This window comes from Coregonus clupeaformis, chromosome 6, assembly GCF_020615455.1.
Source record: "Coregonus clupeaformis isolate EN_2021a chromosome 6, ASM2061545v1, whole genome shotgun sequence".
NCBI lineage: Eukaryota > Metazoa > Chordata > Actinopteri > Salmoniformes > Salmonidae > Coregonus > Coregonus clupeaformis.
Window position 1 is genome coordinate 6,600,515 of NC_059197.1, and position 16,648 is coordinate 6,617,162.

Here is a 16,648-nt window from a genome sequence, read left to right on the forward strand (position 1 = left end):
AACTTTCCCCAAGATGTATTTTTCCCTCTGCTTTTTAGTAACATTTAGTTAATTTGTGTTCATTTACTGAGACTTACCTGTATTTTTGGTTTTATTCAGGTGACCAGGCAGAGACAGAATATGTCTTCCCTTGCAAGTAGGGGTTACAAGCTGGTGAACTATCTGGAATTATTGGTAATTTTATATAGCTGGCCTGACCCATAGACTATATGTGATATACATTATTTAGTTAACTGGGTCAATATTCCTTTATTCATTTTACCTAAATGCTGGCCAATTTGTTATTAGAGAATTCTTTACATGGCCCTATTCATTGTATTTGCCGCTCTGCAGATGTAAGAAGAAAATGACATTAACAGAGGTCACACATGCAACCCTTGAGGCATCTTTCAAGATCTCAAGTAAAGGATGTAACTTACTGGAATTAAAGTTTTTCATTAAAACTCTATTCTTGAGCATTTTTTCGTGTAGGTTTTGATGTCACACTATGGCAAGCAATGAGTTCAAAGGTTTAGGCTCAGGAGACAAGGGGAATATTGAAAGGCTTTATGTAAGACAGTAAGTCTCTTCCTGGGGAACTAGTACGCATGGATGTACCTGGCCTATCCAACAGGGGGTACTTGGGAAGACTTATGAGCTATATGTAATTGGGAGTCCAGTAAACATAAAATATCTATAAATTGTTTTTGTTAAGTTCCAGAGAGCTGCAATGTGCTGTTAATTGGTGTTGCCAACTGTACAAAGGTGTGTAAATGTTCTTTCTCAATTTTGCTCAAAGCTTTTGGTTCTCAGCTTTTTTCTTCCTCCATCTGTAATCATCATGGGCCCCTGTAGTAATAATCAAGGTGTGGTTCTCTTTTATTTCTCATCAGGGAATGGGATCCAGGAAATCCACTCACTCTAAATCCCATCAACAAATATCTTACAAGGGGATGCGTCCTGTCCTGATCATTCCCATAATGAGTCGTGGCTATAATCTCTATTATGAATATCTCCTAATAATTTATTGAGCTAATTGAGCATGGAAAGATGTAATCGAAAACATCTCACAAATCCATTTAGAGAAAGAGTAACAGAACAATCGAGATAACACAAACAGATACTATAGAGCCCTGTTGTTGACAACACAGCTCACTAAATATATTAACAAATATATCAAAACATATAATGAGAATTATGAACATATGAGTATGCTGTGAAAAACAGTACTTTTGAAGAGTAGCAAGACTCCTCATGACTTAACAATGGGAAATTAAAAACGTCCTTGTTATGGGTTAACAAGTGTACATGCTGATCTGATATCAAGAAAGAGTATTCAATCACACTCCACTTTAGATGTCAATAAAATACATCCTGTTTTTTGCTCAGAGAAGCTGCAACACAAGCCCACTTGATTGGACAGTAGCTCTTTAAACCCCCTCCCCCCTCCCAACTCCTCTTATTTTTCCTTCTGCTCTCTTCATTTGTGCCCTGCCCAGCCTACAACAGTGATTCTCACATTTCTGGTCTCTTATATTGCCATATACTGTACATATTGCATTGCTGAAGCTAGAACGACGTGAACATCGAAGACAGCCCTGAAATACAGTCAACAGTGACAACGGTAAGATAAGACAAGATCAGGTGTGGCTTAAAGATGGCGGACTGAATACAGCTGTGCAGATCACGTCAAGATAAACACGTAATATTCAATATCTGTACTTTTGACTAAATATTAGCACTTAACTCCACATACTCGTGGGTAATACCCTTCAATATGGATAACAACACAAAACAAATTATAAGGCTAGAGACATTTATTGACCAATATCACCAAAACAATCAACACCCAAACATGACGGAGAGTAAACATGGAGAACCAATCCCCCCAAAAAAACGACAGTCCTCGACGGACACAGAAAATGGATCCTTTTCACCATCCGGAATGGTAAGGGTGGAAACCAATCTGTTACAGTCGATAAATGATAAACTGGGCATACTTGATTTACACTACCAGTCAAAAGTTTGGACACACCTACTCATTCAAGGGTTTTACTTTATTTTTTAAATATTTATTACTTTGTAGAATAATAGTGAAGACATCAAAACTATGAAATAACACATGGAATCATGTAATAAACAAAAAAGTGTTAAACAAATCAAAATATATTTTATATTTGAGATTCTTCAAATAGCCACCCTTTGCCTTGATGAAAGCATTGCACACTCTTGGCATTCTATCAACCAGCTTCACCTGGAATGTTTTTCCAACAGTCTTGAAGGAGTTCCCACATATGCGGAGTACTTGTTGGCTGCTTTTCCTTCACTCTGCCGTCCGACTCATCCAAAACCATCTCAATTGGGTTGGGGTCGGGGGATTGTGGAGGCCAGGTCATCTGATGCAGCACTCCATCACTCTCCTTCTTGGTAAAATTGACCATACACAGCATGGAGGTGTGTTGGGTCATTGTCCTGTTGAAAAACAAATGATAGTCCCACTAAGCCCAAACCAGGTGGGAGGGCGTATCGCTGCAGAATGCTGTGGTAGCCATGCTGGTTAAGTGTGCCTTGAATTCTAAATAAATCACAGACAGTGTCACCAGCAAAGCACCCCCACACCATAACACCTCCTCCTCCATGCTTTATGGTGGGAAATACACATGCGGAGATCATCCGTTCACCCACACCGCGTTTCACAAAGAGACAGCGGTTGGAACCAAAAATCTCAAATTTGGACTCCAGACCAAAGGACACATTTCTACCATTCTAATGTCCATTGCTCGTATTTCTTGGCCCAAGCAAGTCTCTTCTTCTTATTGGTGTCCTTTAGTAGTGGTTTCTTTGCTGCAATTTGATCATGAAGACATGATTCACACAGTCTCCTCTGAACAGTTGATGTTGAGATGTGTCTGTTACTTGAAATCTTTGAAGCATTTATATGGGCTGCAATTTCTGAGGCTGGTAACTCTAATGAACTTATCCTCTGCAGCAGAGGTAATTGTGGTGGTCCTCATGAGAGCCAGTTTCATCATAGCGCTTGATGGTTTTTGCGACTGCACTTGAAGAAACTTTCAAAGTTCTTGAAATGTTCCGTATTGACTGACCATGTCTTAAAGTAATGATGGACTGTCATTTTTTTTGCTCATTTGCCCCGCTTCCCCACACCCACCTTGTCACAACACAACTGATTGGCTCAAATGCATTAAGAAGGAAAGAAATTCCACAAATTAACTTTTAAGAAGGCACATCTGTTAATTGAAATCCATTCCAGGTGACTACCTCTTGAAACTAGTTGATAGAATGCCAATAATGTGCAAAGCTGTCATCAAGGCAAAGGGTGGCTATTTGAAGAATCTCAAATATAAAATATATTTTGATTTGTTTAACACTTTTTTGGTTTCTACATGATTCCATATGTGTTAGTTCATAGTTTTGATGTCTTCACTATTATTCTACAATGTAAAAAATAGTAAAAATAAAGACAAACCCTTGAATGAGGAGGTGTGTCCAAGTTTTTGGCTGGTAGTGTATATACACATATATTTTTAAAAAATTATTTTCCACTAACCCTACCACCCCTCCCCTAATTGGAGTAAACTAATGAACAACAACACTTAGGCTTCTACTTCCAGATTATACATACTATATACATTTTACGGACACAATCTTTTTTACAAAAGTTATATTTTGTTTGTTTTTAGTCCTGTCTTTCGGATGTCGATCCAGTTTGATTTCTATTTGCCATATATTTCTAACTGTGCTGTTCCACAAAAGGTCTGAACCTATATACATTTTACGGACGCAGTATATTTTACAGGAGTTACCTAGTTGTTATTAACTATTTTTCAATCTATATGGCATATCTGTCAATTTTTGGGTCCTTAAATGAAACTGGTATACTTTTCTATTCATCACATTTTTCTTTAACCAATTTTAGTCTTTAATGCAGGGCCGACAAACAAGTTCCTTGCTTCTTCCATTTTTGCGGTAATGCTGCAATTTGTTGGTTGTAATTTTGGGTAGAGCAGACATTTCCATATATTTGAGTTAGCTGCATGTGTGACATAACTCCACCAGTCCTATTTATGATATCATTTACAAAGATGATACCTTTTTTTAAATTATGTTTTTTTTTTAAATCAATTACTATATTTGAGTTTAACCACAATATTTGTTGTATTATTTGTTCTGTCTTTTCTGGTGGATTATACTGAAATTGCAACCAACTTTCTATGGCTTGTTTTAAAAATAGCGATATTTTGGAGATTATTTCGTTTTCAAATAACTGAAAGTGAGAGGTTGTAATCTGAATAAATGGGGAAAAAAGGCCAGTTGAAGTCAGAAGTTTACATACACCTTAGCCAAATACATTTAAACTCAGTTTTTCACAATTCCTGACATTTAATCGTAGTAATATTTCCCTGTCTTAGGTCAGTTAGGATCACCACTTCATTTTAAGAATGTGAAATGTCAGAATAATAGTAGAGAGAATTGTCACGGTTTCGGCCGAGGCGGCTCCTTCTCCTCGTTCGGGCAGGCTTCGGCGGTCGTCGTCTCCGGAGTACTAGCTGCCACCGTTCGATGTTTCATGTTTGATTGGTTTTGCCTGTTTGTCACACCTGTTCATTGTTAAGTGTTCATTAGGCACCCTATTTAGTTCTCTTGTGTTTGGTCAGGTGTTGTGTGTAATTGTTCTATGTCACGTGTAGATGTTGGTCCGCTGTTCTATGCTCTCTTTATTTTGTTTTGTTTAAGAGAGTCCTGCACGTTGTGCGTATGTACTTTGGACTGTTCCAGTGTACATTTGTTTCGCCTGTGGCCTGTTGCCGTGTTGGCTTGTACTGTCGGACTTCACTAAAAACATTTGTTTTTTGAATCTCTGTGTCCTGCGTGTGATTCCACGTTCCCTCTACACTCAACCCTGACAGAATTACACACCATATCTATGGAATCAGCAGGAGCACCCGCACCCACTGAGATCATGGAGGAGCGCCTTCGCGGTCAGGAGGACAGAATCAACCAAATCGGGCACGCCCTGGACCGGGTGATGACCAGCGGGGTACCCACACCCCCACCTACCGCACCATCACCATCGGTCAGCCCGCCCGTCCAACTTCCGGAACCCAGTGGGATTCGGCTCTCGCTCCCGAGGGCGTACGACGGCACCGCTGCCGGGTGTCAGGGGTTCCTGTTACAAGTTGAACTCTATCTCGCCACCGTACACCCGGCGCCCTCAGGACACGAGAGCGTTTCCGCCCTCATCTCTTGTCTCACCGGCAAGGCGTTGGAGTGGGCCAACGCCGAATGGAGGAGAATAGACGCCGCTACTATCACCTATGCAGAGTTCTCCCGCCGCTTCTGTGCAGTGTTCGACCATCCACCAGAGGGGAAGGCGGCGGGGGAGCGTCTATTCTACCTCCGGCAGGGGATGAGGAGCGCTCAGGAGTTTGCACTGGAGTTCCGGACTCTAGCGGCAGATGCAGGGTGGAATGAGCGGGCACTCATAGACCATTTCCGCTGCAGCCTCCGGGAGGACGTCCGCAGAGAGTTGGCGTGCAGGGATACCACGCTTTCATTTGACCAATTGGTTGACATGGCCATTCGGCTGGACACCCTGCTCGCTACCCGCGGACGTTCCAGGTGGGGGTCGCCCATTCCACCCTCCAGCACCTCCGAGCCGAGCCCGATGGAGCTTGGAGGTGCTGGCACTAGAGGAAGGAGAAGAAGGAGCCCGAGGGGGGCCGTCCCCTGCACCAACTGTGGCCGTGGAGGGCACACCGCGGCTAGGTGCTGGGGAGGGTCCCCTGGTGGAGGAGAAGGCAGGCCACACATTGGGGAGTCCTCCCAGGTGAGTAGGCGACCCACTTACCCAGAGCTTTCTGTCGTACACATAACCATACCTGTTTGTTTTCCACAGGTTGCACCTCGTTCCCAGCATAAGGCGCTAGTAGATTCAGGCGCAGCTGGGAATTTTGTAGATCGCAAATTCTGTGTAGAGTTAGGGATTTCCCTCCTTCCTGTAAATAACCCTTTCCCTGTACATGCCCTAGATAGTCGTCCGTTAGGATCTGGGTTGATTAGGGAGGTCACAGCGCCACTTCGGATGGAGACGCAGGGGGGTCATGAGGAGACGATTCAGCTCTATCTGATCGACTCTCCTGCGTATCCGGTGGTACTGGGGCTTCCCTGGTTGAGTACCCATGATCCTACTATTTCGTGGCGAGAGAGGGCTCTTAAAGGTGGTCTGCTCAGTGTGAGGGGCTATGTCTGGGTGTTTCCGTAGGGGCGACCTCGGTAGAGAGTCCGAACCAGATGCCCGCATTGCACATTCCCCCCGAGTATGAGGATTTGGCACTCGTGTTTAGCAAGACAAGAGCGGCTAGGTTGCCCCCTCATAGACAGGGGGATTGTGCGATAGACCTCCAGGCAGGAGCTGCGCTCCCGCGGAGCCATGTGTATCCGTTGTCACAGGAGGAGAAGAGGGCAATGGAGACCTACATTGCCGAGTCTCTGAGACAGGGATACATACGGCCCTCCACTTCACCCGCGTCCTCGAGCTTCTTTTTTGTGAAGAAAAAGGATGGAGGTTTGCGCCCGTGTATTGATTACTGCGGTCTAAATCAGGTTACTGTAAAATATAGTTATCCACTTCCGCTGATTGCGACTATGACGGAGTCATTGCACGGGGCACGGTTCTTCACAAAATTGGACCTCAGGAGCGCATATAACTTGGTGCGCATTAGAGAGGGTGATGAATGGAAGACAGCATTTAGTACTACCTCCGGTCATTACGAGTATCTCGTCATGCCATACGGGTTAATGAATGCTCCATCAGTCTTCCAATCCTTTGTAGATGAGATTTTCCGGGACATGCAGGGGCAGGGAGTAGTGGTGTACATAGACGATATTCTGGTGTACAGTTCTACCCGGGCCGAACATGTAGCCCTGGTGCGCAGAGTATTGAGGAGGTTGTTGGAGCATGACCTGTATGTCAAAGCCGAGAAATGTCTGTTCTTCCAGGAGTCGGTCTCCTTTTTGGGTTATCAGTTGTCTGCGTCAGGGGTGAGAATGGAGGTTGACCGTGTGTCAGCCGTGCGTAATTGGCAAACCCCAACCACGGTTAAAGAGGTGCAGCAGTTCTTGGGTTTTGCGAATTACTACCGGAGGTTTATCCGGGGTTTTGGACAGGTGGCAGCTCCCATAACTTCCCTTCTGAAGGGGGGTCCAGTGCGCTTGCGGTGGTCAGCTGAGGCGGACAGGGCTTTTGGGAGACTGAAGGACCTGTTTACCTCGGCTCCAGTGCTGGCGCACCCGGATCCCACTTTACCATTCCAAGTGGAGGTGGACGCGTCTGAAGCCGGTATCGGGGCTGTTCTCTCACAACGGTCCGGCACTCCACCTAAACTCCGCCCCTGTGCTTTTTATTCGAAAAAGCTCAGTCCGGCGGAGCGTAATTATGACGTAGGGGACAGGGAGCTGTTAGCCGTGGTACAGGCCCTAAAGGTGTGGAGGCATTGGCTTGAGGGGGTTCAACACCCTTTTCTCATTCTGACTGACCACCGTAACCTGGAATACATTCGGGCAGCTAGGAGACTGAATCCTCGCCAGGCTCGGTGGACTATGTTTCTAGCCCGGTTCGTGTTTAAGATCACTTACATCCCTGGGTCCCAGAACGGGAAGGCAGATGCCCTGTCTCGGCGGTATGACACGGAGGAGAGGTGCGTGGAGCCCACTCCCATACTACCTAAGTCTTGTCTGGTGGCACCGGTGGTATGGGAGGTCGATGCGGAGATCGAGCGGGCATTACGCACCGACCCTAGCCCTCCACAGTGTCCGGTGGGTCGGACGTACGTCCCGCTCGAGGTCCGGGATCGGCTTATTTATTGGGCTCACACGTCACCCTCCTCTGGGCATCCAGGTATTGGCCGGACGGTGCACTGTCTTAGTACTAAATACTGGTGGCCAACGTTAGCCAGGGATGTGAGGATTTATGTCTCCTCCTGCTCAGTGTGTGCCCAGTGTAAGGCGCCCAGACACTTGCCCAGGGGTAAGTTACAACCCCTGCCCGTTCCACAACGACCCTGGTCTCACCTCTCGGTGGATTTTGTTACCGACCTTCCCTCCTCACAGGGGAATACCACCATCCTGGTCGTTGTGGATCGGTTCTCGAAGGCCTGTCGTCTCCTTCCCATGCCGGGTCTTCCTACTGCCCTACAGACCGCTGAGGCTCTATTTACTCACGTCTTCCGGCATTACGGGGTACCCGAGGATATAGTGTCTGATCGAGGCCCCCAGTTTACCTCCAGAGTCTGGAGAGCGTTTATGGAACGGTTGGGGGTTTCGGTGAGCCTTACCTCGGGTTACCACCCGGAGAGTAATGGGCAGGTCGAACATGTCAACCAGGATGTGGGTAGGTTTCTGAGGTCATATTGCCAGGGCCGGCCGGAGGAGTGGGCGAGATATGTGCCCTGGGCCGAGATGGCACAGAACTCTCTCCGCCACTCCTCCACTAAACTAACCCCTTTCCAGTGTGTGTTAGGGTACCAGCCGGTTCTGGCACCTTGGCATGAGAGCCAGATCGAGGCCCCTGCGGTGGATGAGTGGGTGCGGCGCTCGGAGGAGACGTGGAACGCTGCACACGTCCATCTGCAGCGAGCCGTCCGTCGACAGAAGACGAGCGCCGACCTCCACCGCAGTGAGGGGCCAGTGTACGCACCTGGAGATCGAGTCTGGCTCTCAACCAGAAATCTGCCCCTCCGCCTGCCCTGCCGGAAGCTGGGTCGGCGGTTTGTGGGGCCTTTTAAAGTCCTGAGGAGATTGAACGAGGTGTGTTACAGGTTACAACTGCCCATTGATTACAAGAATATTAACCCCTCGTTCCATGTGTCTCTCCTCAGGCCGGTGGTAGCTGGTCCACTCCAGGACTTTGAGATAGAAGAGACTCCTCCGCCCCCGTTGGACATCGAGGGGGCTCCGGCGTACACTGTTCGGGCCATCCTAGATTCTAGACGCCGGATGGGGGGTCTCCAATATCTCGTGGAGTGGGAGGGGTACGGCCCGGAGGAGCGGTGCTTGGTGCCGAGGAGGGACATCCTAGACCCGTCTCTTCTGACCGAGTTCCATCGTGGTCATCCTACGCGCCCTGCTCCGCGTCCTCCTGGTCGTCCCCGAGGCCGGGGGCGGCGCACGGCTGGAGCCGCGCGTCAAGGGGGTACTGTCACGGTTTCGGCCGAGGCGGCTCCTTCTCCTCGTTCGGGCAGGCTTCGGCGGTCGTCGTCTCCGGAGTACTAGCTGCCACCGTTCGATGTTTCATGTTTGATTGGTTTTGCCTGTTTGTCACACCTGTTCATTGTTAAGTGTTCATTAGGCACCCTATTTAGTTCTCTTGTGTTTGGTCAGGTGTTGTGTGTAATTGTTCTATGTCACGTGTAGATGTTGGTCCGCTGTTCTATGCTCTCTGTATTTCGTTTTGTTTAAGAGAGTCCTGCACGTTGTGCGTATGTACTTTGGACTGTTCCAGTGTACATTTGTTTCGCCTGTGGCCTGTTGCCGTGTTGGCTTGTACTGTCGGACTTCACTAAAAACATTTGTTTTTTGAATCTCTGTGTCCTGCGTGTGATTCCACGTTCCCTCTACACTCAACCCTGACAAGAATGATTTATTTCAGCTCTAATTTCTTTCATCACAAGTGGGTCAGAAGTTTACATACACTCAATTAGTATTTGTTAGCATTGCCTTTAAATTGTTTGACTTGGGTCAAACATTTTGCGTAGCCTTCCACAAGCTTCCCACAATAAGTTGGGTGAATTTTGGCCCATTCCTCCTGACAGAGCTGGTGTAACTGAGTCAGGTTTGTAGGCCTCCTTACTCGCACACGCTTTTTCAGTTCTGCCCACACATTTTCTATAGGATTGAGGTCAGGGCTTTGTGATGGTCACTCCAATACCTTGACTTTGTTGTCCTTAAGCCATTTTGCCACAACTTTGGAAGTATGCTTGGGGTCATTGTCCATTTGGAAGACCCATTTGCGACCAAGCTTTAACTTCCTGACTGATGTCTTGAGATGTTGCTTCAATATATCCACATAATTTTCCTTCCTCATGATGCCATCTATTTTGTGAAGTGCACCAGTCCCTCCTGCAGCAGAGCACCCCCACAGCATGATGCTGCCACCCCGTGTTTCACGGTTGGGATGGTGTTCTTCGGCTTGCAAGCCCCCCCCTTTTTCCTCCAAACATAACGATGGTCATTATGGCCAAACAGTTCTATTTTTGTTTCATCAGACCAGAGGACATTTCTCCAAAAAGTACAATCTTTGTCCCCATGTGCAGTTGCAAACCGTAGACTGGCTTTTTAATGGTGGTTTTGGAGCAGTGGCTTCATCCTTGCTGAGCGGACATTCAGGTTATGTCGATATAGGACTCGTTTTACTGTGGATATAGATACTTTTGTACCTGTTTCCTTCAGCATCTTCACAAGGTCCTTTGCTGTTGTTCTGGGATTGATTTTCACTTTTCGCACCAAAGTACGTTCATCTCCAGGAGACAGAACGTGTCTCCTTCCTGAACGGTATGACGGCTGCGTGGTCCCATGCTGTTTATACTTGCGTACTATTGTTTGTACAGATGAACGTGGTACCTTCAGGTGTTTGGAAATTGCTCCCAAGGATGAACCAGACTTGTGGAGGTCTACAATTTGTTTTCTGAGGTCTTGGCTGATTTCTTTTGATTTTCCCATGATGTCAAGCAAAGAGGCACTGAGTTTGAAGGTAGGCCTTGAAATAAATCCACAGGTACACCTTCAATTGATTCAAATGGTGTCAATTAGCCTATCAGAAGCTTCTAAAGCCATGACATCATGTTCTGGAATTTTCCAAGCTGTTTAAAGGCACAGTCAACTTAGTGTATGTAAACTTCTGACCCACTGGAGTTGTGATACAGTGAATTATAAGTTAAATAATATGTATGTAAACAATTGTTGGAATTTGTGGAATGGTTGAAAAACGAGTTTTAATGACTCCAACCCAAGTGTATGTAAACTTCCGACTTCAACTGTAAGTATGACTTTTGTATGACTGACGCCTTTAGTGAGAGGTCTAATGCTTTAACATAATCATTATATAATTAGGCGTTTTTCATTTTGTCTGGCTTGCCATTCCAAATAAAATGGAATGTTTTTTGCTCATATAATTTATAAAACAGGTCGCTAGGTGTAGGCAAGACCATAAGCAAATAGGTAAATTAGGATGTGACTAAAGAGTTAATCAGGGTGATTTTTCCACAAATAGACAGGTATTTTCCTTTCCATGGTAGCAAGATCTTATCTATTTTTGCTACCTTTCTATTAAAATGTATTGGATTGAGATAATTTCTTTCTTTCGGGATATGTATACCGAGTATGTCCACATCACCGTCAGACTATTTTATTGGTAAACTACACGATAATGTAAAAGTTGTATTTCTTTGATATCCAATACGTAATATAGTACACTTATCATAATTTGGTTGTAATCCAGAGAGGTTTGTGCTGTCTTGCCTTGATTGACCCTACCTGGGCAATGGAGCCAATGGAGTAATCACAAAAGTGCAAACCCTCCGCACGTCTGGCACTCTAGATAGTCTCAATTAAATTAGTAATTCAAAGAACTCCGGTGTCTGTCAAAATTAATTGGGGAGATCAGAGAATAACTTTGTATTCTGTATAATGATGAATAAACTAGTCCTATCTCTCTCTCTCTCTCTCTCTCTCTCTCTCTCTCTCTCTCTCTCTCTCTCTCTCTCTCTCTCTCTCTCTCTCTCTCTCTCTCTCTCTCTCTCTCTCTTGCTCTCTCTCTGTATATGTGTGTGTTCCTCATCCCTCAGGGATGCACCTGCACTGGATTCAGACCTCCTCAGAGACCTCAGCCTCCCTGGCAGTGGAGATCAGCTCCTACGTTCTGCTGGCTTCCCTCAGTGCCTCTCCTCTGTCTACCACTGACCTGGGCTACTCCTCCCGCATCGTCAGGTGGCTGGTGAGGCAGCAGAACGCCTACGGAGGCTTCTCCTCCACACAGGTATACTTCCAAAACACCTCTGGTCCGAAATGGCACCCTGAACTGTGCACTAGTAATGAGGCATTATTACCTTGACTTCACCACAGGCATGTATGTGCTTGTTGTCATGTCAAGCCTGGCAAAACTAACTTCCACTGAAATGGAGGCAAGAAATCATAATGAATAGAAATGGGAAATAGTCACTCTAGGAGCTGACCAATATAAAAATCTACACTTTCTGTAAAATGGGTATTTTCTTTAATTTTGAACAGATTTTTCTGTGGTCTGTTGGTGTTTGTGTTTAGGACACAGTGGTGGCCCTCCAGGCCCTAGCTCTTGAGGGAGATTTTTTAGTGATGAGATACAACTGATTTATTCACGAACATATAGTTAGAATTCTCTGTTGCTAGGCAAGAACTTAATTGGGTCATTTTACTGTGTTTGTGTGTGTGTGTGAAGTGGGAATCTGACCTAGGGTAGAATTGCTCGCTCTTACCTAAATCCATGGCTGTCCTACCTTATCAGAGACTGAAACCAGACTGTGGCCTTTTGCCTCTCTCCTCAAACAAAGTGGAAAGAGCGGTGCCAGGGTTGAATAGAGTGCAGGCTAAACCTTTGTCTCTCCTTGGCTATCTTCTTGATTGATTACAGCATGATGGGGTGGGGTTTGTGTATGTTTGAAAGATGAAGTGTGAACCTGTCATGTCCAACAATCAGTCTTCAGGTCAAGCCCGGGAGAGCCGGGGTTGAACAGTTTAAACTGAACATGAGTGGTTTTGCATGACAAGGGCGTGATTGATTGTAATAATATTGTTTCTAAACAATATAGTCCCCTGTAGCTCAGTTGGTAGAGCATGGCGCTTGCAACACCAGGGTTGTGGGTTCGTTTCCCATGGAGGGCCAGTGTGAAAAATGTATGCACTAACTGTAAGTCGCTCTGGATAGGAGCGTCTGCTAAATTACATTTTAGTCATTTAGCAGACGCTCTTATCCAGAGCGACTTACAGTTAGTGAATACATATTTTTTTTATACTGGCCCCCCGTGGGAATCGAACCCACAACCCTGGCGTCGAACCCACAACCCTGGCGTTGCAAACGCCATGCTCTATCAACTGAGCTATATCCCTGCCGGCCATTCCCTTCCCTACCCTGAACGACGCTGGGCCAATTGTGTGCTGCCCATGAGTCTCCCGGTCGCGGCCGGCTGCAACAGAGCCTGGAATCGAACCAGGATCTCTAGTGACACAGTTAGCACTGCGATGCAGTGCCTTAGACCACTGCGCCACTCAGGAGAATGACTAAATTGTAAACTGAATGACAGTCAAATTTAGCTGTCATCATAGACAAAGGAAGTGGGCGGAGCGATAGAGAGCGGGAAACTGAAGAGGGAGGGATTTTAAGATAGGATGTGTGTGAATGAGACTATATAGAGGGGAAGCAGAGAGAGAGAAGAAAGGCTACTCTGCAGACCAGCACGGCTTTGTTGAATTGTAATAAAGTCAAATCTTGATTCTACAAAAACTCTGGAAGAACTTTGATTTTTTTTAAAGTATAGTGATTATTTTCCACATCACTCTCTACTCCACCAGGGTGTTCAGTAGAGAGGGCACCAGCACAGTGACAGTACGGTCTCCCAGTGGGGGACAGCACCTCTTCAATGTGAACCAAAACAACAAGCTTCTCTACCAGGAGAGGGCGATGCAGGACACAGAAGGAAAGTACAGTGTGGAAGTGAAGGGCAGTGCTTGTGCCTCAGTGCAGGTCAGTGAAGACACTCCTCACAATCCTATGTTGCAAGATCTGATTTATACATTACTGTGAAGTTCAAACATTTAAGAAGCTTCGTCTGGCTTGATATCTAGTTTATGAAATGTTTCTTTTTTTCTATCTTTTAAAATGTATATTTTTAGACCACATTGTTTCCCTGACTTCTTCTTCCCTCTTTCCCAGATGGCGCTCCACTACAACATCCCTACTCCTACTGACAGCACAACGCTCAGCATCAAGGTGAAGACAGAGGTCGACTGCAACAGCAACTCTTTGAGACCCAGAGTCACACTGAAACTCCAGTCTCAGTAAGAATGAATAACACATTTGCATGCACAGCATTCTTTGAATCAGGTCATTGATAACATACAGTGTTATTTTTTAGCATGTCTTACAGAATATTTTTGACCCAATTTAATTGGTGTTATTATACCTACAGTGCCCTCTGTAATTATTGGGACAAATAAGCATTTTTTCTTATTTTGGCTCTATACTCCAAAAGTCTGGATTTGAAATCAGGGTATTTACAGGTTAAATCAGGGTATTTACATCCATATCAGGTGAACCATTTAGAAATTACAGCACTTTTTGTACATAGTCCCCCTATTTTAGGGAACCAAAGGTATTAGGACAAATTCACTTTTATGTGTATTAAAGTAGTAAAAAAAAGTACTTGGTCCCATATTCACTCTACAATTTCGTTGGATGCATTTTCTGTTTGTTTCAGATTATTTTGTGCCCAATAGAAATGAATGGTAACTAATGTATTGTGTCATTTTGGAGTCACTTTTATTGTAAATAAGAATATAATATGTTTCTAAACACTTCTATATTAATGTGGATGCTACCATGATTATGGATAATCCTGAATGAATTGTGAATAATGATGAGTGAGAAAGTTGCAGTTGCACAAATATCATACTCCCAAGATATGCTAACCTCTCACCATTACAATAACAGGGGTGGTTAGCATTTTTGGGGGGTATGATATTTTTGCGTCTGTAACTTTATAGATGAAAATACCCTCAAATTAAAGCTGACAGTCTGCACTTTAAACTCGTAGTCATTTTCTGATTTTAAAAAATGCTTCACTGTCCCAATAATTACAGAGGGCACTGTATGTATAAGTTATATAATTTCTAGTTTGTACCTATGTAACAGTAACAGTAAGAAAACATATCAGGCAACCTGGTCTTTTTATTGGTAAAATAAATTCATTCATTTGATGATTACAAGCACATATCAGACTTTGATATCAGGCATCTCTTTGCTTTCACAGATATCATGGAAAGGAGCTGACCACCAATATGATTATAGTGGATTTGAAAATGTTGTCTGGGTTTGCCCCAGACCCAGAGTCTTTGGGGAGGGTGAGTTTTTGTCATAACATACTTTTATGGTGTTACCTGTGGCCTTTTTCCATGTATAGTATAATATTATTATAATTATTATAATTATAATTATAATTATTATTATTTTTTTTAATTATTATTATATATTATTATTATTATTATTATTATTATATTATTATTATATAGCAGCTCTTGCCTCTTTCACCTGTGAACCTTTCTGAAACTGAACTTTGCTGTCAATGCAAGATTAATAACATGTATGGCTTGTCTTCCAAGCTGAGGAGTTCACTTCAAGTGAATCGTGTTGATACTAAAGATGACCATGTGTTAATGTACTTGACAGAGGTGAGACCAAAACCAAATCATAAATTCTATCAACTCTTATGGCAACATATGTCTATTGGTTTGTCCAAATTGCTCAAGATCAGTAAATTTGGTTAGGAATCATTGATCGACAGCAATATTCAAACCTTTGATTTTCACATTTTAGACCACTCAGGAACACTCTCAACACCTCTTGGTAAGCAATTCTGGTCTTAGGCATAAACATTTGTTTAATTGTCCGTCTGAAAAACAGAACTCTATCCCAGGGTTAGGTTTTCAGAAGACTGAGGGGGGTTTTCCTTTAACTGGGCTTTGCTCCTTTCATATTTATTTTGATCCTGACAAACTCCCCAGTCCCTGCCAATGACACGTACACACATAACATGATGCTGCCACCACAATACTGGAAAATACAGAGGGTTTCACTCTGTCTTGTGATGTATTGGATTTGACCCAAACCTGTAGTATTTAATTTAAGCCACAGTAGTTAATGTCTTGTTGCAAACATAATGGATGATTTGGAGTGGATTTTTTAACACAGGCTTCCTTCTTTTCACTTTGTCATACAGGACAGTAATGTGACATGAATGCAATGTTGTTGATCCCTTCATATTTTCAAGTATTGTGGTGGCAGCATCATGTTATGGTTATGCTTGTCACCGGCAGGGACCGGGAGGTTTTTTAGGATGAAAATAAATATGAAAGGAGCAAAGCCCAGGTAAAAGGTTATAGGAAAACCCCCCTCAGTTTTCTGAAAACCTGTCCCTGAGATAGTTTTATTTTTATAAGGGACAATAACACAACTTGTAATGCCAAAAACACAACACAATGGCTTTCCAATAGGTGTGAAGTGTTCCTGAATGGGTTTGAATATTGCTGCCCATCAGTGATTCCCAACCAACTTTACTGCGCTTGAGACATTTTGACAAAAACAATGGATATATACTTCCCTAAGAGTTCAAAATTATTCATAGCTGTAATGGCTGCCAAAGGTGCTTCCACCAATTATTAACTCTGTGAAGACATACGCAATCAATACATCATCATTTTGTATTTCTTTGCAATTTGGAAAATGTTTTATAATTTTCTTTCACTTTGGAAATGGTCAAAAAGAAACAAAAAGAGCTTCTTAGAAAATAGCAGTTTCTCAAGCAAGAAAATACAGAGCAAGAAAATAATAAGTAAAGCTGCAGAA

The 16,648-nt window shown here is 44.1% G+C and overlaps 1 protein-coding gene, 1 long non-coding RNA gene and 1 pseudogene across 2 annotated transcripts in view; 2 read left to right on the forward strand and 1 right to left on the reverse strand.

Annotated features, from left to right (window-relative positions):
- LOC121567568 (alpha-2-macroglobulin-like) overlaps positions 1 to 448 on the forward strand; it is a 36,302-nt gene extending 35,854 nt beyond the window's left edge. The window contains 2 exon segments of the mRNA XM_045217861.1: positions 100 to 174; positions 334 to 448. Coding sequence (XP_045073796.1) covers positions 100 to 140 — 41 coding nt within the window. The 3' untranslated portion in view covers positions 141 to 174; positions 334 to 448.
- Positions 1 to 16,648, reverse strand: part of LOC121567566 — a 192,775-nt pseudogene that overhangs the window by 116,853 nt on the left and 59,274 nt on the right.
- On the forward strand, positions 11,847 to 14,459 carry LOC123486552. Its single transcript, XR_006659410.1, has 3 exons — positions 11,847 to 12,031; positions 13,600 to 13,771; positions 13,961 to 14,459. It is a non-coding gene; the product is annotated as an uncharacterized LOC123486552 (long non-coding RNA).